Source organism: Mastigoproctus giganteus, chromosome 5 (genome assembly GCF_048544385.1).
Source record: "Mastigoproctus giganteus isolate SK-2022 chromosome 5, ASM4854438v1, whole genome shotgun sequence".
Lineage (NCBI taxonomy): Eukaryota > Metazoa > Arthropoda > Arachnida > Uropygi > Thelyphonidae > Mastigoproctus > Mastigoproctus giganteus.
This window is the reverse complement of record NC_143579.1, coordinates 178699123-178725617: the sequence shown is the minus strand read 5'-3', so window position 1 is coordinate 178725617 and position 26495 is coordinate 178699123. Positions and strand designations below refer to the sequence as shown.

Below are 26495 nucleotides of genomic sequence, written 5' to 3'. Positions count from 1 at the left end.
GGTTAAGCAGGCAAAGGCAGATTATGAGAAATTTTTGACAAAGGATGCAGAGAAAAACAGCAAAGAGTTCTTTACTTATGTAAACTCTACAAGGAAGGGGATGAATTGACCAGTTCTCTACAACTGTGTGGTATACAACTGGTCCACTTGATATTGATGATTCAACTGTTAATGATCCTGCTCAGGTACATGACAAAATGAATGAGTATTTTGCTCTCTACATTGACACAATGCCAGAAGTTTATCATATTCTGGCAGGTAGCTAAACGATTTTGTAATAACTGAGAGCAAAGTGGAGGAGAAATTGTTGAAGTAATACAACTGGATACTGTTTGTTAAGGGGAAGTCTTGTGTGACCAATTTGATTGAATACTATGATGTGATCACAAAGGAACTGGATGCAAAATATAATTTTGAAATTATATACTTGGATTTTAGTAAAGCTTTTGATACTGTTGCACATGGAAAACGACTGTACAAATTGGAGCCATATGGCATTAAGGGAAAATTGCTGCTATGGATAAAGGGATGGTTGAGTGGGAGAAGACAGACAATAGTAATCAATGGACACTGCTCTTCGTGGATAATGTTAGCATTACCATTTTAGCATTAGCATTAGTAGAGGCATTTGATGCAAGAAAGCAAGCTTATGCAGCATCAGCCAAAAAAAAAAAAAAACCCACTACCACTTCACCCCTCTGTTCGTTCAAAATACCTGTCCAGCTGAGCCTTAAACTTATTTAGGCTATCAACCTCCACTACAAGGGATGGAAGTCTGTTCCACCAACCAACCACCCGCTGGCTAAAGGCAAATTTCCGCACGTCTATCCTACATCTGTCTTTTCTCAATTTGAATTTATGCCCTCTCAGGTGATTATTCTAAGCTAGAGGAAGAATCCCATCAGCATTGAGCATGCTCAAACCATTCAAGGCTTTATACACCTCTATCAGATCACCTCGCTGGTGCCTAGTCTCCAGACACTGTAATTTGCAGAACTTAAGCCTTTCTTCGTAAGAGCACCCCTTTGTTCCATTCACTAATCTTGTTGCCCTTCTCTGTACTCGTTCCAGCAGCTCTACATCCTTCTTGAAATGAGGCCTCCAGACCTGTATACAGTACTCTAGGTGTGGCTTGACCATTGCCTTATACAAGGGAATAATCACCTCCTTATCCCTGCTGGAAAAATTCCTGTATATCATTGACAATACTCCATGAGCTACTCTTGCAGCCCGTCTGCACTGCTCAGAGAACTTCATATCTGCCTGCACAAACACCCCCAAGTCCCTTTCATTCTCTACCACTGTCAGTGTAGTACCACAGAGTTGATACGTTGCTCTGGGGTTGCTGTTTCCCATGTGTAGTACATTACATTTGTCAATGTTAAACTTCATTTGCCACCTCTCAGCCCATCTGCTCAACCTTTCCAGATCCTACTGCAGCAGCATAGTGTCCTTGACAACCCAGCCAACCTTTGTATCGTCTGCAAACTTGGACATTAAGCTTGATATACCATCATCAATATCATTTATAAATACAGAAAACAATAATGGACCCAACACTGAGCCCTGAGGGACTCCACTAATAACATTAGTCCACGATGAGCAGTGTCCATTGATTACCACTCTCTGTCTTCTCCCCCTCAACCACCCCTTTATCCATAGCAGCAATTTGCCTACAATGCCACACTGCTCCAATTTGTGTAGCAGTCTTCCATGTGCAACAGTATCAAAAGCCTTTCTAAGATCCAAGTATATAATATCAAAGCTATTCCCTGCATCCAGTTCTTTTGTGACTGCATCATAGTATCCAATCAAATTGGTCAGGCAAGACTTCCACTTAACAAAACCATGCTGTGTCCGAGCTCTAACTGAAGTCTTGTCTAAATGATCCTGCAGTGCTTCTTTAACCAGTGCCTCCATTAATTTTCCTGAAACAGAAGTTAAGCTCACAGGTCTATAATTACTTGTGTCAGCCTTTGATCCTCCTTTGTGAATTGGGGTCACATTTGCACATTTCCAGTCTATGGGTACCTCCCCTGAGTCCAAGGAAGCTCTCATAATTATGGCTAAGGGTTTGCTTACTTCCTTTGCTGCCTCCTTTAATATAACTGGATAGATCCCATCCACCCCGGGTGCCTTTCTTGTGTTTATCTTCAACAGTTTCTCCTCCACTTTACTCCCAGTTATTTCAAGATTCTGTAGCTTACTGCTAGAGTTGAATACACCTCTTGCATTCCCCTCGCTGAATAACTCCTCATGTGTGAATGTCGATGCAAAATATTCATTTAGTTTGTTAGCTACCTGAGCAGGATCATCAACAGTTGACCCATCAATATCAAGTGGACCAATCTGATTCATCCCCTTCCTTCTAGAGTTTACATAAGTAAAGAACTCTTTGCTGTTTTTCTTTGCATCCCTTGCCAAGGATTTCTCGTAACCTGCCTTCGCCTGCCTAACCTCCTTTGTAACTGGGTTGCATATCAACTTGTATCTATCATAGGCTTCTGTGGCATGTGTTAATTTGTAAGTATCCCATGCATTTTTCTTCTCTGCCATATGCCTCATTAGTTCATCTGACATCCATTTTGGCCTAAACCTTGAACAATATTTCTTAGTTGGTATGTAAAGCCTAGTAGCTTCCAAGATAAGTTCTTTGAATGCTTCCCATTTTGAATTTGCTGTTGGTAACCTCATCAGTTGGTCCCACTGTATAGAATTTAAATACTGTCTCAGTCCATCGTAGTTGCCTTTACGGAAGCAATAACCCTTCCCTTTACCCCTAATGGTAGTTACCTCTTTGAGTAAATCCCACTTCAGCACACTGTGATCACTGCCACCTAGTGGTTCATTTATCTGCAGATTCTTAATGCATGAAGAATCACTGCTGATAATCAAATCAAGAGTATTACTCCCTCTAGTTGCCTCCCGAACATGCTGATGTAGAAAACAATCATCCAATAAATCCACAAAAGCCCTGCTAGTGTGTGAGTGACCAGCCCCCAAATTCCAGTCAGTATCTGGGAAATTAAAATCTCCCATTATAAGACTCTCTGATTTACTGGCCCACTCTATTTCCCTGTACAGTTTCTTATTATACTCATCAGAGTCATTAGGCCTATAGCACACTCCTACTCTCAATTTTGATCTCCCAATGCTTATGTCACACCAAACTGACTCAACACTGCACTGTCCAGCGATGTCGACTGGCTTCACTTCCTTGGTTTTTATGTGTTTCTTAACTAATAGCATAACCCCTCCCCCCTTCCTATCCTGTCTATCCTTTCTGTAGACATTGTACTCCCCAAATTCCAGTTCTGCATCCCTTATATCTGTGTGACACCACCTCTCTGATATCCCAACAATATCTGCCTTTGATGTTTTGAGCAATACCTCAAATTCATCAAATTTATTTACTAAACTCCTAGCATTGGTGTACACGCAAGTATACCTGCACCTGTTTCTATTCTTAGCTACCCTAACACAACCCATGTGTTTACTTGTACCGCAATGGCTCCCAGCAGTCTCTGAAATATCATGCATCTTGTTTTTCAGGCTTCTGCTCATTCTAATAGAAGCAGTGCAAGAATCTCTTTCACCTCTGCCAGTGGCTACTGTCAATCTACTGGTCTTTGTCTCCCCCCAAGCTAGCAGTTTTCCGACCCACCTAACACTGCCTCGAAAATGTTATTAGTGGAGTCCCCAGGGTTCGGTGTTGGGTCCATTGTTCTTTTCTGTATTCATTAATAATATTGATGAAGGTATACCAGGCTTAATGTCTAAGTTTACAGATGATACGAAGGTTGATAGGGTTGTTAAAGACAATAAGGACAGTACACAACCACAACAGGACCGAGAAAAGTTGAGCAGATGGGCTGAGAGGTGGCAACTGAAATTTAACATTGACAAATGTAAAGTACTGCATATGGATAGCAGTAACCCAGAGTAATGTATCAACTGTGTGGTAGAGAATGAAAAAGACTTGGGGGTAATTGTGCAGTCAGATATGAATTTTTTTGAGCAGCGCAGACAGTCTACAAGAGTAGCTCATGGTGTCTAGTCAATGATATACAGGAATTTTTCTAGCATGAGGTGAATATCCTCTTTTATAAGGCAATGGTCAGGCCACACACTGAGTAGTGTATACAGGACTAGAGGCCTCATTTTAGGAAAGATGTAGAGCTGCTGGAATAAGTACAGAGAAGGGCAACAAGATTGTTGAATGGAACAAGGGGTTGCTCTTACAAACAAAGGCTTAAGTTCTGCAAATTGCAGTGTCTGGAGCCTAGACACCTGAGAGGTGATCTGACAGAGGTGTATAAAGCCTTGAATGGTGTGAGCAAGCTCAACGCTGATGGGATTCTTTCTCTTGCCCAGAATAATTGTCTGAGGGGACATAAATTCAAATTTAGGAAAGCGAGTTGTAGAACAGATGTGCAAAAATTTGCCTTTAGCCAGCAGGTGTTGATTGCTGGAACAAACTTCCATCTCTCATAGAAATTGACAGCTTAAATAAATTCAAGGCAGACCTAGACAAACATTTGGAATGAATGAGTGGAATGGGAAGGTTTTTTTTTTTTTTTTTTGGCTGATGCTGTTTATTGAATGACTGTTTTCTACAGCAACATGTTTGAGAGGCAACCAGAGGGAGTAATACTCTTGATCTGATTATTAGTAGTGATTCGTCATGCAATAAGAATCTGAAGATAAAGACACAACTGGGCGACAGTAATCACAATGTATTTATGTGGGAATTATTTAAAGATGTAACTACCGTCAAGGCTAAAGGGAAGGGCTTTTTCTTTCGCAAAGGTGACTACAGAGGCCTCAGACAGTTTTTAAATTCTGTACAGTGGATCAACTGATGATGTTACCAACAGTGAATTCTAAATGGGAGTCCTTCAGGGAATTAATTTTGGAGGCCACTAGGCTTTTCATTCCAACTAAGAAATACTGTTCAAGGTTTATGCCTAAATGGATGTCAGATGAATTAATGAGGATAGTGGCAAAGTAGAAGAATGTATAGGATGCATATAAAGTATCAGGCAACACAGAAGCCTATGGCAGGTATAAACTAGTCAGTAATCAAGTCACAAAGGAGGTTAGGAAAGCAAAAGCAGGTTATGAGAAATCTTTGGCAAAGGATGCAAAGAAAAACAGCAAGGAGTTCTTTACTTATGTAAACTCTAGAAGGAAAGGGATAAACCAGATTGGACCACTTAACATAGATGAGTTGACTACTGATGATTATGCTCAGGTAGATGATAAACTGAATGAGTATTTTGCATCTACATTCACACATGAGGAGTTAATCAATGAAGGGAGTGCCAGAAGTTTATCAAATGCTTACAGGGAGCTAAGTGATTTTGTAATAACTGAGAGCAAAGTGGAGGAGAAATTGTTGAAGTTAAACATAACGAAGTTATGTTTAACTTCAACTGTTATATTAAAAGAGGTTATATTAAAAGAGGCAGCAAAGGAAGTAAGCAAACCCTTAGCCATAATTATGAGAGCTTCCTTGGAGTCAGGGGAGGTCCCCATGGACTGGAGGTGTGCAAATGTATCACCAATTCACAAAGGAGGTTCAAAAGGTGATACAAATAACTAAGACCTGTTAGTTTAACTTGTGTTCCCAAGGAAAATAATGGAATCACTGGTTAAAGAAGCATTGCAGAATCAACTAGACAAGACTGCAGTAATAGTTAAGACACAGCATGGGTTTGTCAAAGGGAGGTCTGGTCTGACCAATTTGATTGGTTACTATGAGGTGGTCACAAAGGAACTGAATGCCAAAAATAATTTTGATATCATATACTTGGATTTTAGGAAAGCTTTTGATACTGTTGCACATGGAAGACTGCTGCACAAATTGGAGAGGTATGGCATCAAGGGTAAGCTGCTACAATGTATAAAGGGATGATTGAGTGGGAGACGACAGAAAGTGGTAATCAATGCTCTTCGTGGACAAATATTATTAGTGGAGTTCCCCAGGGTTCGGTGTTGGGCCCATTGTTGTTTTGCATATTTATTGATGATATTGATGAAGGTATATCAGGCTTATTGTCCAAGTTTGCAGATGATACAAAGGTTGGCAGGGTTGTTAACGGCAGTAATTACAGTATGCTACTCCAACTGGATCTAGATAAGTTGGGAAAATGGGCTGAAAAGTGGCAACTGGAGTTTAACATTGACAAATGCAAAGTACTGCATATGGGTAGGGACAAGGTATCCTTGTCCTCCAGATTGCGGCCTCCAGGGTTACCCCTATATACCGCTGTAGCATCTGTAGGTTATTTATAGCCGGCAAGTGTGTGTAAGTGTGTGTGTGTGTAAGTATATATGTGTGTTGTGATGGTTGTTGTTTGCCGGCCCTGGAGTCTTAGCAGCCGGGAGGCAGGGAGTAAGCTACCTGCATCCTGACTCCCGTCTCTAGCCACGTGGAGGCGCTCCAAGAACTATCTAAATTACACTAAGTGGGATTCCAACAAGTGGAATCCCGGTTATAATAAATAAGGAATAGGGAGGATAAAGCAGGAGAAAAGAAAGTAGAAGAAGAAAAGTGAGCAAAACACTCTCTCAGGAAAAAGAAGAAATAGGAAAGAGGAAAACACTAGTTGGAAAATGTAACAAGCGAGAGAGCTTGAAGAGGTAAAATTTTGAAGCCTGAAGGCTTGTAATTTTGAAAGAAAGATTCTCCTAGCCGGGAAGGAAGCCCAACCTGCACCGACAAGGGGATAAAGAAAAGGCTCAGGGAAAGAACATGGGTAACGTACAAGTGGCTATTAGATAGCCACTTAAAAGAATAAATTAAGTTAAATAATAAATACTTATGTCACCGATATGAAACATAGCAGTAAACAAATTTATTAACATATTAACAAATTACACTGCATAAGCAGAGTAAAATATACAATATTTACAAAATAAGTAATTAAAATCTTAGCTGAAAAACTAGTCAACCAAGAAATTAACAGAAATAGTCAATCAGAAGAAATGCAGAAACATATATACAAAACACAAAGAGACAAGCAGAACTCGCCCAAGGCAAAGATATGCCAAAGGCAAAACCAATAAATACTGTACAAATAAATTAGTTAACCGAATCAAAAGCAATTCTAAATTTAAATCTAAGAATAACAAATCAAAATCAAAATAATAAGTTAAGTATTAAACAATAATTAATGAATATGTAGAGAAAATGTCTCTGCACAAGTAATCTAATCTATAAACATATGTGGGCGCCTCCGTAGCCAGGTGGGAAGGAGCAGCAGTGCGTAGCACACGCTTCTTGATTAGACCGGGGTTCGAGCCCGTCACCACCAAATACAGATGATGCGGAAAGGTCAGGGAATGACCACCGCATATCCCGGAGCAATATGGCCTAAGTTGCTAATGCTCCTAAAAACCAAAACAACAACAACAACAACATATAAACATATGTACAAAACCAGCAAGTGCAAAGCTGCTACCACAAGCTGCGAAAAACAAAACTTGTTTCAAATAACAAGACACGTAGAATTAACAATAATGCATAGGTAAGCATTAAAAAAAAAAACTCAACCTGCAGGGCTGAACAAAAGCTAAAACTATACATTTCCACTGCAACTGGCAGTAGAAAAGAAAATAATGGCAAGACTGGAGGAGGAGAACGACGCCTCCAACCAGTCAGCCAACAAAGCAATTGGATCTGAGAGGGCAGGGAGAGGTCCATCCCACCCCTCAGAACCAAAACCCATTTACAACTAAAAATGCTAGACCAAGAACTATATGGTACTAGCAAAAACCCAACTGATTGCAGCTGCAATCAGGCAGGAAAAGAAAAATACAACAAATAATCAGCCCAGCAGGAAAACAAAATTAAATCAAAACACAAGCAGCAAGAGAAGCAGCCAGCAGCCCCAGCAGTAAAACAGCCTGGAGAGGAAAATCATCTCACTCAACCAGAGCAGCCAACTGAAGGTTGGATCTGAGCGAGCAGGGAGAGGTCCATCCCACTCCTCAGAGCCAAACAGACAACGCAAGAATAGAATAACTGTCTCTTCAACATAATAATGAGCTAACTACACAAGTAATGTACAATATAAACATTTAAGATTAACAACTGCTGATTCAAAAACACAATAAAATCAGTTACTCTCAATTCTGAGAGCAAACAGCAAATCAAACAAGAGCACCATGATATTAACAAGATAATTACAGTATTTACAAAATACACACAATTTAACACAGAAAATCATTTCAGGCAACCCAGACAGAGTTCGAAGTGGGAGAGGGGAGGTCCATCTCTCCCACTCGGCCAGGCGAAACCTGAAACAAGTCTCCAGAAAAGACGCAAAAACTCTGCGTCCAAAACACAAGGCAATTTAGGCAAGGAAGAAACTTCTCTCAAAAAAAAAAAAAAAAAATTAATACAGTAATATATATAAATATTAAGAACAAATAACGAAATCAAGGGTTATTCCTTGATAAAGCCGCTCTTCTCCGGAAGACACTATTTATGGGTAGCAATAACTGAAGAGAAACATACCAACTGGGTGGTATTACACTCAGGGAAGTGAAAAATGAAAAAGACCTGGGGTAATTGTGCAGCCAAATATGAAGTTCGCTGAGCAGTGCAGACAGGCTGCCAGGGCAGGTTATGGAGTCTTGTCAATGATATATAAGAATTTTGCGAGCAGGGACAGGGAGGTGATAATCCCATTATACAAGGCATTGGTCAGGCCACACCTAGAGTACTGTGTACAGGTCTGGAGGCCTCATTTTAGAAAGGCTGTAGAGTTGCTCGAACGAGTACAAAGAAAGGCAACAAGATTGGTGAGGGGAACAAAGGGATGCTCTTACCAAAAAAGGCTTAAGTTCTGCAAATTGCAGCACCTGGAGAGTAGGCACCTGCAAGGTTATCTGATTGAGGTGTATAAGGCCTTGAATGGGTTGAGCAAGCTGAATGCTGATGGGATTCTTCGTCTTGCTCACACTAAGAACCTGAAGGGGCACAGTTTCAAATTGAGGAAGGATAGTTGTAGAATAGATGTGCAGAAATTTGCCTTTAGCCAGCAGACAGTTGATTGGTGGAACAGGCTTCCATCTTTTGTTGTTGAAGCTAATAGCCTAAATAAATTTGAGGCTGAGCTGGACAGGCATTTGGAACGAATGGAGGGATGAAATGGCGGGGGGGTTTTTTTGGCTGATGCTGCATAAGCTTGCTTTCTTGCATCATATGCCTCTACTAAATGCTAATGCTAATATGCTTGCTTTCTTGTATCATATGCCTCTACTAATGCTAATGTCATGGTAACCAAAACAGTGCTGCCGGTTTTGAAATTTGTTTTCCCACTATGCCGGCATAATTATTATGCTACCATTTTAATATTATATTCAACTGCTAATGGTAGGTTGCAGTTATTTTTTATTTCATTTTAGAAGTTGCAGAGTATCTTACAACCTGTGTTTAGACGTGATGTATTTAGACATAGTGACGAGCAGACATGCCTATTACAGCTCTTCATAGCGACATTAAAGAAGCATAGATAAGAGGGGATTAAAGCAGGATTTCATAGGTTTTTTAGAATATTGTAAAGTTTATTTTAATAAGTTTTTTCCCCCGTAATAATTTGATTTATTTTTCATATTATATATATATAATTTTTTGCAAGTTTGTTTTATTAATAATTAGTAAATTTCATAATGGTTACTACAAGATCTGCCTTGAACACTTCGTCAGAGGGTACCCCAGGACTCATACGGAAATAGCCGATGGCAATTTCCATGTGAGTCATGATTTTATCCTTTGCAGAACCTGTAGCATGTATTCCAAGGTCGACCTAGTGGATAATCCTAGCTCACTTGGAGATTCTTTTCTTTGTCACTGTTGTAAGGAGTGCACCGATCTTAAGTTACAATTTGGTGCATTGCTAGAACAATTAGAGTCACTGAAAAAACGGGTGCTTACCCTTGAAAATAAAGTAACTAGGAGCTCGTCAAGGACTCAAGACTCTAGCAACTTACCAAGTGATGCACTCCCAATTCGGACCCCAGAACAGAATAACCAAGTGCAAACTACTCTGGTTCAAAAGGACTTAGTTCTATTAGGAGACTCCATTGTCAGGGAAATGGGAAACACAGGTAGCCCTCAATTTATGCCGAGATTATGTTCCTGGAGGGACAGGCACAAATGGAATTGGTGCAAATGGATCCCTTTATATCATGGAGGCAATGGAAAATCACAGAGTTAGGTTCCGGGCACCAAAACTTTTCCTACCCCTTTTGCTACTGGTATATTTAAAGCAAAGAAATGAACTTTTTTAATTAAAAAAGTGTTTTATTTTTAACCTTCATAAATATAATAAGTACGTACATGTAAATAAAAAATAAATTAATACATACATAAAACATTTTGACAGTGTCGTAAAGTTTTAGTTGGCTCTTGAAGCTCCTGGTTGAGAATCTGATGTTGGCGGCCCTGGCTGATGATGTTCTGTTGATGGCCCTGGTTGAGAAGATTGCCTTTTTTTTTTTTTTTGAAAGAAAGGATCAAGTGTTGATTGCCTGGATTTCTTCTTCCTTTCTTTAAGAATTTCAAAATACTGGCTCAGGGTTGATATGACACCCCTTTTCACTGTGGCACTCCTCTCCCAGTAGTGATCAATTGCACAGAGCTCATTAGTGAGGGGCTCTACACTTGCAAGGATCCGTTGTAGATCACTGGTCTTTATAATTTTTAGAGGAGAGTCTTCTTCTGTCTCTTCCTCCTACTGTTGGCTAAGTTTTGCAGCTAACTCTTCAAGAGCTCCGTTACATCTTCAACTGTAACTTCTTCTAACCCTTCCTCTTGTGCCAGCCTGCTGATACCTTCTACAACATTCTGTTGTGGCTTGAATCCTCCAAAGTCATGCATAAGGTCTGGGAGAAGTTTATGCCATACTCCATTTAGACAATTGACAGTCATTTCTTGCCAGGCTGTGTTAATGTGATTGATGCTCTTTAAGACATCAAACAACCGCCAATATTCTCTGATGGTAATGTTGGACGCGTCCAAAGCTTTCACCATTTCTGTAAATGTTTGCCACAGGTAATAAGCTTTATAGGTGGCTATTACCCCCTGGTCCATGGATTGCAAAACTGATGTTGTATTAGGGGGCATGAAGACAACATTAACTTTAAGAGGCATTCTGACTTCACCCAGATTTGTAGGATGTCCAGGGGCATTGTCCAAAAGAAGAATAGCCTTGGTTGGTAAATTTTTGTCATTGCAGAATTTGAGAACGGTAGGGCAAAAATAGTTGGTGTACCAATCCAAGAAGACCACCTATGTCACCCCAGACTTCTTGTTTGACTTCCATTACACAGGCAACATGGCTTTGTTTAAACCTTTCATAACACGTAGTGTTTCTGAATGGTACACCAACATTGGCTTCAATTTTAAACTGCCTGACACATTTGCTTCCAACAAAAGTGTCAGCCTGTCTTTTGATGCTTTAAATCCAGGAGCCAACTTTTCTTCATGGGCAATGAAGGTTCTTGAGGGCAACTTTTTCCAATAAAGGTCCGTTCATCAACATTGAAGATAAGATCTGAAGGGTAATCACTCTCCTGTACTATGGCCTGAAACTCTGCAGGGAATGCGGCAGCCGCCACAACATCTGCACTTGCTGCCTCACCAGTAATTTTCACACTTCTGCATTTGGTTCTTGCTTTAAATCTCATGCACCATCTCTTGCTAGCCAAAAATATTTCATTGCACTGACCTTTCTTCTTTAAGTCTTCAAAAATTGACTTAGCCTTTTCAGTTATTACAGCTTGAGTCAAGGGATGTTTTTTTTGTTCAAATCATCGACCCAAAGTGTCAGCAATTTGGTCCTTGAGGTTGTCACAGACATTCTCTCAGATATGCCAGACAAGCTGTACTTGCTGCCTTGGAGTCTAAAACGCTGATGGAACTGATATTCGGGTGACACTCAAGTCAAGTGGACCCAATTTCGGCGAAGTCCGGACGGTCTGTGACAACCAAATCCTCTGCTTGCACCTTCACGATGGTGGGACTGTTAGTAATCCTGGGTATAACCTCCATGCACAAGCACATGGTGGGTGACCACCCAGGTGTGAACCAACGTAAGCAGGGGTCGAGGTGTGGCGCCCACACCACATGGAGGAATGCCGCCCCTCTATGTTACCAGGCAGTACTAGGTGGTAGATGACTCTCATCAACCGGTGAAATACCACCACTTTGCTTATTGGAGGCTTGAAGTGGTGGAACCCATGTTTAGTCTCTAGAGCTAAGGTCCGGTCAACCCTTCCCTATCTCTTCCATCATGCAGTATGATTGATGACTTTTGAGGTTATGATGAACGTTGTGGCGAGATCCAATATTCCTTACATTTCGAGGGTACAGCTCTAAAACGGTTTTCGCAGGCCGGCCGCTAGTTAGTACACCGGACCGAACCTATTGGTAACTCTCTAGGAGGCTTCCGGATCAGCTAGTGTATAATCTTGCTACCTCTACTCTGCCAGACAGTGACTGGAGGGAGTCCGAGTAGTGTGTATGCGGGGAGCATTGTCGAGGCCACGTTATGTCAAGGATCTGGGTATATTCTTCCCACATGTACGCCATATCCAAAAATTTCATTACTTCATACAGCATGTCCCACCCACTTTTTCTTACTATTGAATACACCATGAATTGTCAAACTAATAGAACAAGCTTATCTGCGAAAAGATCTAAACCTCCCAAGGATTTCCTAATTCATTTCACAAATATACGTGGTCTCAATTCTAATCTCAACGATGTCCATTTCCACTTGCAGTCTGCCAAACCCCATGTACTTTTTCTGACAGAATCTCAGTTATCGGTTGATTCAACTACTGTTCATCTCAGATGCCCAAATTATTCGCTGTATGATTCCTTTCGCCTCAAAGGTGGTACTTGTGCATATGTCCGTTCTGATATTCCCTGTCAGAGACTTGGCAATTTGGAATCTCCTCTCTTTGATCTTCTCTGGCTTAAAATCTCTCTACCTCATTGTGTCAAATTCATCTGTTGTCTCTACCGTTCTCCCAACTCCACTAATCACTTGGAGCTCTTTGACTTCCTCTCGTTGCAACTTGACTTTCTCCAGTCCAACTTTCCTAACAGTGAGGTAATTTTCCTTGGTGATTTTAATGTTCACAACTCCAGCTGGCTTCCGTTTTCTAGTCACACCGACCCAGCAGGTCGAGATGCTGAGGCTTTTGCAATTACTAATGACCTAGCACAGATTGTTCATTTACCTACAAGAATACCGGACAATCCGAATCATACAGCCAATACGCTTGATCTTTTTCTCACAAACAACCCTTCTAAGTACACGGTCGAAGTGAGAGGTCCTTTAGGCACTTCAGATCACAACTTGGTGATTGCCTCTTCTCCAATGGAACCTTTATCTCATGGCTATTCCCAACCTCGTGTTGTTTGGCATTACAAGAATGCAAAATGGGATGACCTGCGAGACTTCTTTTCTTCTTTTCCTTGGTCGGATTACTGTTTCAAAACTCCTGATGTCAACGTTTGCTCAGATCGTGTCAGTGAAATTATTCTTTCAGGAATGGAATCCTTTATCCCACACTCCACTTTAAAATCTCGTCCTTTATCTAAACCTTGGTTTTCCAATAAATGTGCTAAGGCTGTTCAAGAGAAGAATGTTGCATATCGTAATTGGCTTGTTTCTAATTCTCCAGTTTCATTTTCTGCCTACACCAAAGCTCGCAACAATTGTAAAGCAGTTATTAATCAGTCCAAACTAGAGTTTGAACAGGCTAAGAGTAGAAAACTTGCTTCTTGCCCTAATGGTAGCCGAGCATTCTGGTCTCTTGCCAAAGCTATTGGCCGCAACTTTTGCCCATCTCTGCTTCCACCTCTGTCCAAACCAGATGGTTCTGTTGTCACTTCAGCCAAGGATAAAGCTGACCTGCTAGCATCCCATTTTTCTTCCAGCTCATGTATTAATGAACTTGGTAAAACACCTCCCACCATTCCCAACACGGTCCATTCAATGCCTCCTGTGGTCTTCCGTCAAAAGGATATCAGAAGGATTTTGATGACTCTTGATGCTAAGAAAGCTCCAGGTCCTGATGGTATTTCTCCATTTGTTCTCAAAATCTGTGCTCCTGAACTTACTCCTATTCTTTGCCGCCTTTTTTCACTTTCTTATTCCAAAGGTGTTTTTCCTTCTGCTTGGAAATTTGCTCATATCCAGCCAGTTCCTAAAAAGGGTGACAAATCCCTCCCATCCAATTATCGTCCCATTGCAATTACTTCTACTCTTTCTAAAGTAATGGAGAAATCAATTAACCGCCAACTCTTAAACTACCTAGAAACCTTCCGTCTGATCAACGATCGCCAGTATGGATTCCGTCGGTGTCGATCCACTGGTGATATTCTGGCTTATGTTACCCATTTATGGACTACTTCAATGGAAAGGTTCGGTGAAACACAAGCAGTTGCTCTTGACATCTCAAAGGCTTTCGATCGTGTTTGGCATAAAGGTCTTCTAAACAAGCTTCCATCTTATGGTTTGCCAACTGTTTTTAGTAATTGGTTATCCAGTTTTCTCTCTGATCGCTCACTGAGGGTGATGGTAGATGGCTCTCTGTCTTCTAACTTCTCCACTAATGCCGGTGTCCCCCAAGGTTCAGTTCTTTCCCCCACTCTTTTCCTCTTGTATATCAATGACCTTCTTCCATTGACTGGAAATCCTATCCATAGTTTTGCCGATGATAGCACATTGCATTCAACTTTCCATTTTGAGAAACCTTGCCCTGCTCAATCAGCTTCAACTTCTCGAAAATCTGCTACCAATTCCTTAAATGCCGATCTTCAGGTAATTCTCCAGTGGGGCAAAGACAACTTAGTTGATTTCAACCCTTCTAAAACTCAGTCTTGTCTTATATCTCGCAAAAAGGATTCTTCTGCTCCTATGCTTATCTTTAGTGACACTCCAATTTCTAGGCAAAAGGATATATCTCTTTTGGGGATTACCCTGACTTCTAATCTCTCTTGGCACAAGCACATTACAAATATTGCTTCCTCTGCATCTAAAAAACTTGGTTTTCTCTTTCGCTCTCGGCGTTACTTTTCTTCCAAACAGCTGCTCACTCTGTATAAATCGCAAATCCGCCCTGCCATGGAATATTGTTCCCACATTTGGGGTGGTGCCCCCAAAACCTCTCTCAGGCTTCTTGATTCCATTCAGAAGAGGGCAGTTAGGTTAATTAATGATTCATCTCTAACAGAGTCTCTCCACTCGCTTTCTCATAGACGTACTGTTTCTGCTGCATGCCTCTTCTACAGATATTTCCATGGGCACTGTTCTTCTGAATTGGCTTCTATAATTCCCGCTCTCTCTTTCAAAACAGTCCGAACACGTGCCGCCACCAGCCAACATCCATTTACTGTCCAACTTCAAACCCACAGAACCAACTTTTCATCTTCCTCATTTATTCATTCAACTGCCGTTTTCTGGAACAACCTTCCTTCATATGTATTTCCTGAAAATTACAATCTACAGAAGTTCAAGTCCAATGTCAACAAATATCTTCTTTCGTCTTCTCAACCTCCAACCCAAGCACGGTACTAAGTACTATAGGTTCTAATACCTCTCGTGTTTGGGGTTCACATAAAAAAAAAAAAAAAAAAGCAATTACTCCAGCAGAAATAAGCTTTTTTCCAAAAGCTTATTTCTGTTGTAACTAATTTGTGTAGCACTTACTCTTGTAGCACTTTGAATCGATTGTTTTACTTTATCAGCATTCTTCATAATTGTAGTAACAGTCAATGGAGGCATATTCATAGCCCTACACACATTAGGGCGGCTTTCACCAGCTTTCATCCTCCGAATAACCTCCATCTTATTTTCCGATGTGATAGATCAATGTGCCTTTTTCGCACTTTCATTTTCACTAGTATTCATTGAACTTCTTTTACCAGACACGGCGTCTTTTAATTCTAATTAAATTAAAAACTTAATAACACGACTAGCAAAAACTGCACACGGCTATCACTACTATTAATGATTATTTAACTTATTAATAGAACAATTAGTAATAAATTTCCAACGCATGTAATACATGGTATAAACAAAAACCAACTGAATGCTTTACCTCCCGCTTCCACGAGTGGCTACTTTGAGGGTGGGAAGTTTTCTCGTCTCTGATATGGATGTGCTAATTGCTGGTTAGCTCAATTGTTCTTGATCACATAAACACATGAACAGTGCATGATACATAGTACAGTACGATGCCCATAAATTTTGTCTGACGATTTTAAACTTTCAACTAAAAAAAAAATTGGAAAAATAAATAAATAAAAATAAAAATGGCTTTGTGGTTAGTGACCGGCGCTATTGCAAATCAGCGCAAATTGGACTGGCACAAAACAAGGGCTACCTGTATTTTTTGTAATAAGGATAGGTGGACTAGAACAAGGGTATGTCTGCCAGGAGCAACTATTAATGATGTCACCAACAAACTGTCAGATTTTAAGGGGGGGAAAGAGAATATTATTATTCATGTAGGGACTAATGACATTAAGCATACACAATCTGGAAATATGTACAGTGCTGAAAATATGTAAAATATATTTTGAAAAACACAGCTGGTTATGAAGCATTCATAACTGCCTATAAACTTAGCTACTTAGCCATCATAAGATTCTAATTTTAGATAAAATTTAGTCTACATTTCTATTATGAAACCAAATAATGCCTACCAATGTGAATAATTCATTGGGCCTTTCTTAACCTTTAAATGGGTGTTATGTAAGGGACTCACTATCCTGCTACAAAAACATAATAAAGGATTTGTTATGTCTCTGATGTGGATCTCTTGAAATAGGTGCAGAGAAGAGCAACCAGATTAGTAAAGAATACAAAGGGGCACTCTTACCTCAAAAGACTTCAGTTCTGTAAATTGCATCATTTGGAAACTAGGCACTTGCAAGAAGGCCTGATTGAAGTGCTCAAGTAAAGCCTTGAGCACTTCAATCAGGTGAGCAATTTAAAGCAATGGATTGAGTAAACTTAATGATGATGGTATTCTAACTCGCTCTCAGCTAACACACATAAAGGGACATAAATTGAAAAAGGATAGTTGATAGATGTACAAAATTTGCTTTCCACCAGACAATAACTGACTGTTGGAACTATTTCTACTGGTTTTTTTTTTTTTTTTTTTTGTTAGTTGGCACATCGGCTTCTGTGGCCATATTGCACCTTCCAAGGCTTTTTTGCATTTTCTACTCTGATCCAAGCCTGAGGCGGGATTCGAACCCGCGACCTTTGGGTTGCCAGGCAGGCACTTTACCCACCCAGCTAGCCCGGTCAGCATTGTCTATTGTTGTGGAAGTGAGTAGTTTGCATAAATTTAAGGAAGACTTGGACATATTATTAGAAAGGATGGACAGATGAGGTGGGTAATTTTTTTTGGATGATGCTGTATAAGCTTGCTTCCTTGCATCACTTGCCATTACTACTACTCAGGGGTGTTCCTAGGATATGTGGCGCCCGGGTGTCAACTGAAATTTGGTGTGCCCCTTTAAAATTTTCTTCATATGTGTATGTAAGTTTCAGGTTTTCAGGTGCCCCTTGAACATTGCCATTCGGGTGTAATGCACCTTGCACCCTCGGGATGGCCAGCCCCTGATACTACTAATAATAATATTCTAAGCTGCAAAACTAATTTGATTTTAGTTTATATCAAAAATAAAGTTGGTTTCTTTTCAACAGGCATAATGTTACTAAGAATGGAACAGAAAATTTTCTATAAAAAGTTTTTTTACATAAATTTCAACCTTTGAATGCTTAAAATATCTTACTTTGTATCACCACTGCAGTCCCATAGCTCCACTTCTGCTTTTAGAATCCTCCCACTAATATTAAGGCTGTCACTTTCAAACTCTAAGATTCTATGTATTACAGAGAAAGGCAAATCGGAAAAGCAAAGCACCATTAATATCAAAAAATGAAGAATAAATCCTGTAAAATTTGCTAATAGTGATTAATGTTAGTGTTCATTAATATTGTAAAACTATATAGTTTTCCACACAATGAGAAGTTTGATTTGATTTGATTTGATTTAAGAGTTCTTGGCGCAAGAGCTACTGTGGCTAAAATGCGCCTACAATGAGAAGTAAATATGAGAAGTTCATATTACTCAGAGAGTTGGGGGGAAGGGGATGAAGGACACTTGCTTCTCTGTAAAATCTGGCACATTCACAGGGCTACTTGTCCTTTCATCTGTTTTTTGCAGCCAGCAGAATTTAAACTACAGTGCTCTCCCGAGAAAATTTTGCCAGCCGGGTGGCATTATGAAGTAGCCAGGTGGGGAAGAGTAATACTTAGCAATATTATAAAATTTTCTGCTATTTATAAATGTGACTTAAACGATCCAAATCAAAAATTAATTGCATAATTTAACATTATATGTTCCTGTCGCATTGATCTTGATCGCATAGTATGTTCGAATTAATACTGATTGAGATCAGTGAGCAGTACAGTGCCATTTGATAGGTCCTGGGGAGAACACTGAACTACATAGATCAGGGTTAGCAAACCTTTTTTTTTGAAAGCATGTGCCAAAATTGCTAATAGGTTTATAAAAAAATTTTGTTGCATGCCCGTGGAAACTCCAAACTGCAAATTATCATTATTATTAATTCTTAAATACTAATAATATTATTTTATATTATATACTGTTATCAGATAATAAGTTATACATAACACAAAATTATTAGGAAGAGAGAATAAATTACTCAAAATATATTTGTAAATACATTTCACAGCTTTATTTACATATATTCCTTTTTTACTGTTACTACAAAATTATAACAGCAAATGAAATAAATGTAAGCAAGACCTTACAGGGAAATTCAAAAAATTATTAACATATCAATAATGCTTTTTATTATTAGCCATATAGTGCAAGGAAGCCTGAGGCTTATGTTGCACCAGCCAAAAAATAAAAAAAATTTCTGAGTTACCCTGTGAGAGAGAGAGAGAGAGATGTGAGCCCCTGGGCTTTGAAAGATATGACTGAAAAATAACAATATGCAGAGAGAGTACCTTATAAGAAACATACAAAATGTGACAGAAAGAACATTTTTATATCACAAAGTAACACAGAAAAGTTTTGGTTCATATTATAATAAAAGAATGAAAGAAAAGCAAATATGCATAAATATGATGATATGCATTTTATTATTATTTTATTATCAGTGAAACTCTGATGTTGCACCAAGGATAACAGATATTATATACCAGGGTTTATTTGGTTGTTTTGAGAGCCATGCATGCAGTATTAGCTTCATCATTTAGACCAGCTATTCTCAATGGGGGCCACAGCACATTTAAAGGGGACCACAGACAGAAAACTGTAATAAGGGGGGCATGGAAACTGAACGGTTTAAATATTTTTAGAGGGAGGAAAAGGTCTTTGCTGCTAGGATAATTTTTTCTTTCCCAATTTTAGGTAGGGGGCACTATGGAACACCATCGTTTCCTTTCTTTCCCATAACGAGCATGGAGAAAAACTTGTTGGGGATAAGGGAGACATATTTTATCTGGCAAATATGTTTGATAAACTTGATTTATTAAACAAGACCTTACAGAGTAAACACAGTAACCTCATAGGTAGCAAGGAAGGCATTGTTTCTTTCCTTAAAAAGCTTGAAGTCTATTGGAACAATATCGGCCGTCAGGAATTTTTACAATTTCCAAACCTGAACACAATCACAGAGGGATGATGACATTACTGTTTATATGAAACATCTAAAGCAAATACACACAGATCTGCAGGAAAGATTTAATGGCCTGTTAAAGCTCAATATCCCAAATTGGATTTTAGATCCATTTGAGGAACAACCCACCAATGTTGAGGCAGAAATTCAAGAGAGTTTAATTAATATTCAGAGTGATATAATTGCACGCCATAAGTTCAATCAATTTAAAAAAAGATTTCTGGGTCAAGAGTGATCTGCCGAATAGATTCCTGGGAATCTATTCGGCAGATCACTCTTGGGAAAAGGTCCAAACATTTTCATTGCCTTTCCCCTCAACATATTTGGTTAAATGCAGTTTGAACAAGGTACTTTCCTTGACAAAATCCAGGAACAGACTTGATATCACAAGGGGTGACCTTTGATGAATTTGAGGTATTGTTCAAAGCATCAAAGGCGGATATTGTTGGGATATCAGAGACGTGGTGTCACACAGATATAAGGAATGCAGAACTGGAATTTGGGGAGTACAACATCTACAGAAAGGATAGACAGGATATGAAGGGAGGAGGGGTTATGCTATTAGTTAAGAAACGCATAAAATGCAAGGAAGTGAAGCCAGTCGACATCGCTGGACAGTGCAGTGTTGAGTCACTTTGGTGTGACATAAGCATTGGGAGATCAAAATTGAGAGTAGGAGTGTGCTATAGGCCTAATGACTCTGATGAGTATAAGAAGAAACTGTACAGGGAAATAGAGTGGGCCAGTAAATCAGAGAGTCTTATAATGGGGGATTTTAATTTCCCAGATATTGACTGGAATTTGTGGGTTGGTCACTCACACTAGCAAGGCTTTTGTGGATTTATTGGATGATTGTTTTCTACATTATCCAATAAATCCACAAAAGCCTTGTTCCATGTTCAGGAGGCAACTAGAGGGAGTAATACTCTTGATTTGATTATCAGTAGTGATTCTTCATGCATTAAGAATCTGTAGATAGAGGAACCACTAGGTAGCAGTGATCACAGTATGCTGAAGTGGGATTTACTCAAAGAGGTAACTACCATCAGGGATAAAGTGAAGGGTTATTGCTTTCGTAAAGGCGACTACGATGGTCTGAGACAGTATTTAAATTCTATACAGTGGGACCAACTGATGATGTTACCAACAGTAAATTCAAAATGGGAAGCATTCAAAAAACTTATCTTGGAAGCTAATAGGCTTTACATACCAACTAAGAAATATTGTTCAAGGTTTAGGCCTATATGGATGTCAGATGAACTAATGAGACATATGACAGAGAAGAAAAATGCTTGGGATACATATAAATTAACACGTGACACAGAAGCCTATGATAGATATAAGTTGATCTGTAACCAAGTTACAAAGGAGGTTAGGCAGGCGAAGGCAGATTACTAGAAATCTTTGGCAAAGGATGCAAAGAAAAACAGTAAAGAGTTCTTTTCTTATGTAAACTCTAGAAGGAAGGGGATGAATAAGATTGGTCCACTTGATATCGATGGTTCAACTGTTCATGATCCTGCTCAGGTAGCTAACAAACTAAATGAATATTTTGCATCGACATTCACACATGAGGAGTTATTTAGTGAGGGGAATGCCAGAGGTGTATTCAACTCTGGCAGTAAGCTAGATAATCTTGTAATAACTGAGAGTAAAGTGGAGGAGAAATTGTTGAAGATAAACACAAGAAAGGCACCTGGGGGTGGATGGGATCTATCCAGTTATATTAAAGGAGGCAGCAAAGGAAGTAAGCAAAACCCTTAGCCATAATTATGAGAGCTTCCTTGGACTCAGGGGAGGTACCCATAGACTGGAGATGTGCAAATGTGACCCCAATTCACAAAGGAGGATCAAAGGCTGACACAAGTAATTATAGACCTGTGAGTTTAACTTCTGTTCCAGGAAAATTAATGGAGGCACTGGTTAAGGAAGCACTGCAGGATCATCTGGACAAGACTTCAGTTATAGCTCGGACACAGCATGGTTTTGTTAAGGGGAAGTCTTGCTTGACCAATTTCATTGGATACTATGATACAGTCACAAAAGAACTGGATGCAGGGAATAACTTTGATATTATATATTTGGATCTTAGAAAGGCTTTTGATACTGTTGCACATGGAAGACTGCTGCACAAATTAGAGCAGTGTGGCACTGGAGGCAAATTGCTGCTATGGTTAAAGGGGGTGGTTGAGGGGGGAAAAGACAGAGAGTGGTATTCAATGGACACTGCTCATCGTGGACTAATGTTATTAGTGAAGTCCCTCAGGGTTCAGTGTTGGGTCCATTATTGTTTTCTGTATTTATAAATAATATTGATGATGGCATATCAAGCTTAATGTCCAAGTTTGCAAACGATACAAAAGTTGGCAGGGTTGTTAAGGACACTACTGACGCTATGCTGCTGCAACAGGATCTGAAAAGGTTGAGCAAATGAGCTGAGAGGTGGCAAATGAAGTTTAACATTGACAAATGTAAAGTACTACATATGGGAAACAGCAACCCCAGAGCAATGTATCAACTCTGTGATACTACACTGACAGTGGTAGAGAATGAAAAGGACCTGGGGGTAATTGTGCAGGCGGATATGAAGTTCTCTGTTCAGTGCAGATGGGCTGCAAGAGAAGCTCATGGTGTCTTATCAATGATATACAGGAATTTTTCTAGCAGGGATAAGGAGGTGATTATTCCCGTGTATAAGGCAATGCTCAGGCCACACCTGTATACAGGTCTGGAGGCCTCATTTCAAGAAGGATGTAGAGTTGCTGGAACGAGTACAGAGAAGGGCAACAAGGTTAGTGAATGGAAAAAGGGTTGCTCTTACGAAGAAAGGCTTAAGTTCTGCAAATTACAGTGTCTGGAGACTAGGCACTGGTGAGGTGATCTGACAGAGGTGTATAAAGCCTTGAATGGTTTGAGCATGCTCAATGCTGATGGGATTCTGCCTCTTGCTCAGAATAATCACCTGAGAGAGCATAAATTCAAATTGAGGAACGACAGATGTAGGATAGATGTCCGGAAATTTGTTTTTAGCCAGCGGGTAGTTGGTTGGTGGAACAGACTTCCATCCCTTGTTGTGGAAGTTGATAGCCTAAATAAATTTAAGGCTCAGCTGGACAGGTATTTCGAACGAATGGAGGGGTGAAGTGAAAGATTTTTTTTTTTTTCTCTGGCTGATGCTGCATAAGCTTGCTTTCTTGCATCATATGCCTCTACTAATGCTAATGCTATCACCATCCAATTTGGAGCCAGACATAAAAAAACTCAGGAACATAAAGCTCAAGGATCTCATTAAAATTTTCGTTTAATAAAAATCTCTTTTAATTTTTTGTAATATGTATGTTCGTGTTTTCTTCTTTTCTACATGTTCAATAAAAATGATTTCCTATTTGTCTGTTCTGGAATCACTTACAAGCCACAGTGCACAAATCCATTAAATTTTCCGTAAAAATCCAATATTCACAGGTAATATTAATGACTTCTTGCTTCTTATTAGTTAACTTTTCAATAGTCTTTAATAGAACTTCCTTGATTTTTAAGCAAAACTTGCTTTGACTAAAACCTTAATACTTTCAAGAAGTCATCAATAAGCTTTTTTTTGAACAACTGGAACGTATTGTAGTCAGTAGGAGAGAAGTGCAGAAGAAACTTACCAACCAAACTTGACTGCTTCACAGGGGGGCAGAATTTGAAAAGAGTCCTGAGGGGGCATGGCCAAAAAAAAAAAGGTTGAGAATGGCTGTTTAGCCTACTATAATTAAACTTGACAAAATTCACCAGAAATAATGACTCGCATATGTACGAGAAGGGCTGATAATTTAATTCGCAGACTGGTGCAAGAACTTACCTTAATTGTCATCATCTGAATCTGTAATTTCTCCTTCTCGAAATGCTCTCCCTTGAACGTTACACACTTTGCCACCATTGTATCCATGCATTAAATGCTTCTTGCAAGCCATTTTTGAAAGTCTGTGAAGTGCTTCCATTGTGGTTCTGCAAGCATCATTGTCTAATGTGAAATGCTTGCCTTTCAGAGTTTTCTTCAGCCATGGAAATAGGAAGAAATCACATGGGGTCCAGTGAATAAGGTGGATGTAGTAGAACCTCAGCACCTATGGTAGTGATCACTGGCTGCACAATATTAGTCATATGGGGCCTGGCACTGTCTTGACAAAGAAACCACTTTACACTGGAAAATTCTTCACTTTTTTCGCAAATGGCACAGCAAACTTTGAATCTGAGAACCTCGGAGTATGCTTCCTTATTCATAGTTGTTCCATGAAGCACAAAATGTGTAACAAGAATGCCTTTTATGTCAAAAAATATAAGAACCATTTGTTTGTCAGCTGAACGAGAAGCTCGAAATTGCTTAGGTCTTGGTGAATCAGAATGCTTACACTCACTCAACTGTTAGCATTAGCATTAGCATTAGCATTAGTAGAGGCATTTGATGCAAGAAAGCAAGCTTATGCAGCATCAGCCAAAAAAAAAAAAAAAAAAAGTAACATAAATAAATAAAAATAACCACTTCCACTTCACCCCTCTGTTCGTTCGAAATACCTGTCCAGCTGAGCCTTAAACTTATTTAGGCTATCAACTTCCACCACAAGGGATGGAAGTCTGTTCCACCCACCAACCACCCGCTGGCTAAAGGCAAATTTCCGCACATCTATCCTACATCTGTCTTTCCTCAATTTGAATTTATGCCCTCTCAGGTGATTTTTCTGAGCTAGAGGAAGAATCCCATCAGCATTGAGCATGCTCAAACCATTCAAGGCTTTGTACACCTCTATCAGATCACCCCGCTGGTGCCTAGTTTCCAGACACTGTAATTTGCAAAACTTAAGCCTTTCTTCGTAAGAGAACCCCTTTGTCCCATTCACCAATCTAGTTGCCCTTCTCTGTACTCGTTCCAGCAGCTCTACATCCTTCCTGAAATGAGGCCTCCAGGCCTGTATACAGTACTCTAGGTGTGGCCTGACCATTGCCTTATACAAGGGAATAATCACCTCCTTATCCCTGCTAGAAAAATTCCTATATATCATTGACAATACACCATGAGCTACTCTTGCAGCTCGTCTGCACTGCTCAGAGAACTTCATATCTGCCTGCACCACCACCCCCAGGTCCCTTTCATTCTCTACCACTGTCAGTGTAGTACCACAGAGTTGATACGTTGCTCTGGGGTTGCTGTTTCCCATATGTAGTACTTTACATTTGTCAATGTTAAACTTCATTTGCCACCTCGAAGCCCATCTGCTCAACCTTTCCAAATCCTGTTGCAGCAGCATAGTGTCAGTAGTGTCCTTGACAACCCTGCCAACCTTCGTATCGTCTGCAAACTTGGACATTAAGCCTGATATACCATCATCAATATCATTTATAAATACAGAAAACAATAAAGGCCCCAATACTGAACCCTGAGGGACTCCACTAATAACATTAGTCCACGATGAGCAGTGTCCATTGATTACCACTCTCTGTCTTCTCCCCCTCAACCACCCCTTTATCCATAGCAGCAACTTGCCTCCAATGCCACACTGCTCCAATTTGTGCAGCAGTCTTCCATGTGCAACAGTATCAAAAGCCTTTCTAAGATCCAAGTATATAATATCAAAGTTATTCCCTGCATCCAGTTCTTTTGTGACTGCATCATAGTATCCAATCAAATTGGTCAGGCAAGACTTCCCCTTAACAAAACCATGCTGTGTCCTAGCTATAACTGAAGTCTTGTCTAGATGATCCTGCAGTGCTTCTTTCACCAGTGCCTCCATTAATTTTCCGGGAACAGAAGTTAAACTCACAGGTCTATAATTACTTGTGTCAGCCTTTGATCCCCCTTTGTGAATTGGGGTCACATTTGCACATCTCCAGTCAATGGGTACCTCCCCTGAGTCCAAGGAAGCTCTCATAATTATGGCTAAGGGTTTGCTTACCTCCTTTGCTGCCTCCTTTAATATAACTGGATAGATCCCATCCACCCCAGGTGCCTTTCTTGTGTTTATCTTCAACAATTTCTCCTCCACTTTGCTCTCAGTTATTACAAGATTCTCTAGCTTACTGCTAGAGTTGAATACACCTCTGGCATTCCCCTCGCTGAATAACTCCTCATGTGTGAATGTCGATGCAAAATATTCATTTAGTTTGTTAGCTACCCGAGCAGGGTCATCAACAGTTGACCCATCGATCTCAAGTGGACCAATCTGATTCATCCCCTTCCTTCTAGAGTTTACATAAGTAAAGAACTCTTTGCTGTTTTTCTTCGCATCCCTTGCCAAGGATCTCTCGTAATCTGCCTTCGCCTGCCTAACCTCCTTTGTAACTTGGTTACAGATCAACTTGTATCTATCATAGGCGTCCGTGTCACGTGTTAATTTGTATGTATCCCATGCATTTTTCTTCTCTGCCATATGCCTCATTAGTTCATCTGACAACCATTTAGGCCTAAACCTTGAACAATATTTCTTAGTTGGTATGTAAAGCCTAGTAGCTTCCACGATAAGTTCTTTGAATGCTTCCCATTTTGAATTTGCTGTTGGCAATATCATCAGTTGATCCCACTGTATAGAATTTAAATACTGTCTCAGTCCATTGTAGTCGCCTTTACGAAAGCAATACCCCTTCCCTTTACCCCTAATGGTAGTTACCTCTTTGAGTAACTCCCACTTCAGCACACTGTGATCACTGCCACCAAGTGGTTCATTTATCTGCAGATTCTTAATGCATGAAGAATCACTAC

At 39.8% G+C, this 26495-nt stretch overlaps 1 protein-coding gene across 3 annotated transcripts in view; it reads right to left on the bottom strand.

The window, feature by feature from the left end:
* LOC150085875 (intraflagellar transport protein 22 homolog) overlaps positions 1–26495 on the bottom strand; it is a 100141-nt gene that overhangs the window by 46926 nt on the left and 26720 nt on the right. For 2 of the 3 annotated variants that reach the window (XM_090373551.1, XM_090373552.1), the window contains exon 3: positions 17840–17929. The exons of the other annotated variant lie outside the window; for it this stretch is intronic. In XM_090373551.1, coding sequence (XP_090229677.1) covers positions 17840–17929 — 90 coding nt within the window. The remainder of the gene's footprint in view (positions 1–17839; positions 17930–26495) is intronic. 3 annotated transcript variants of the gene reach the window in all.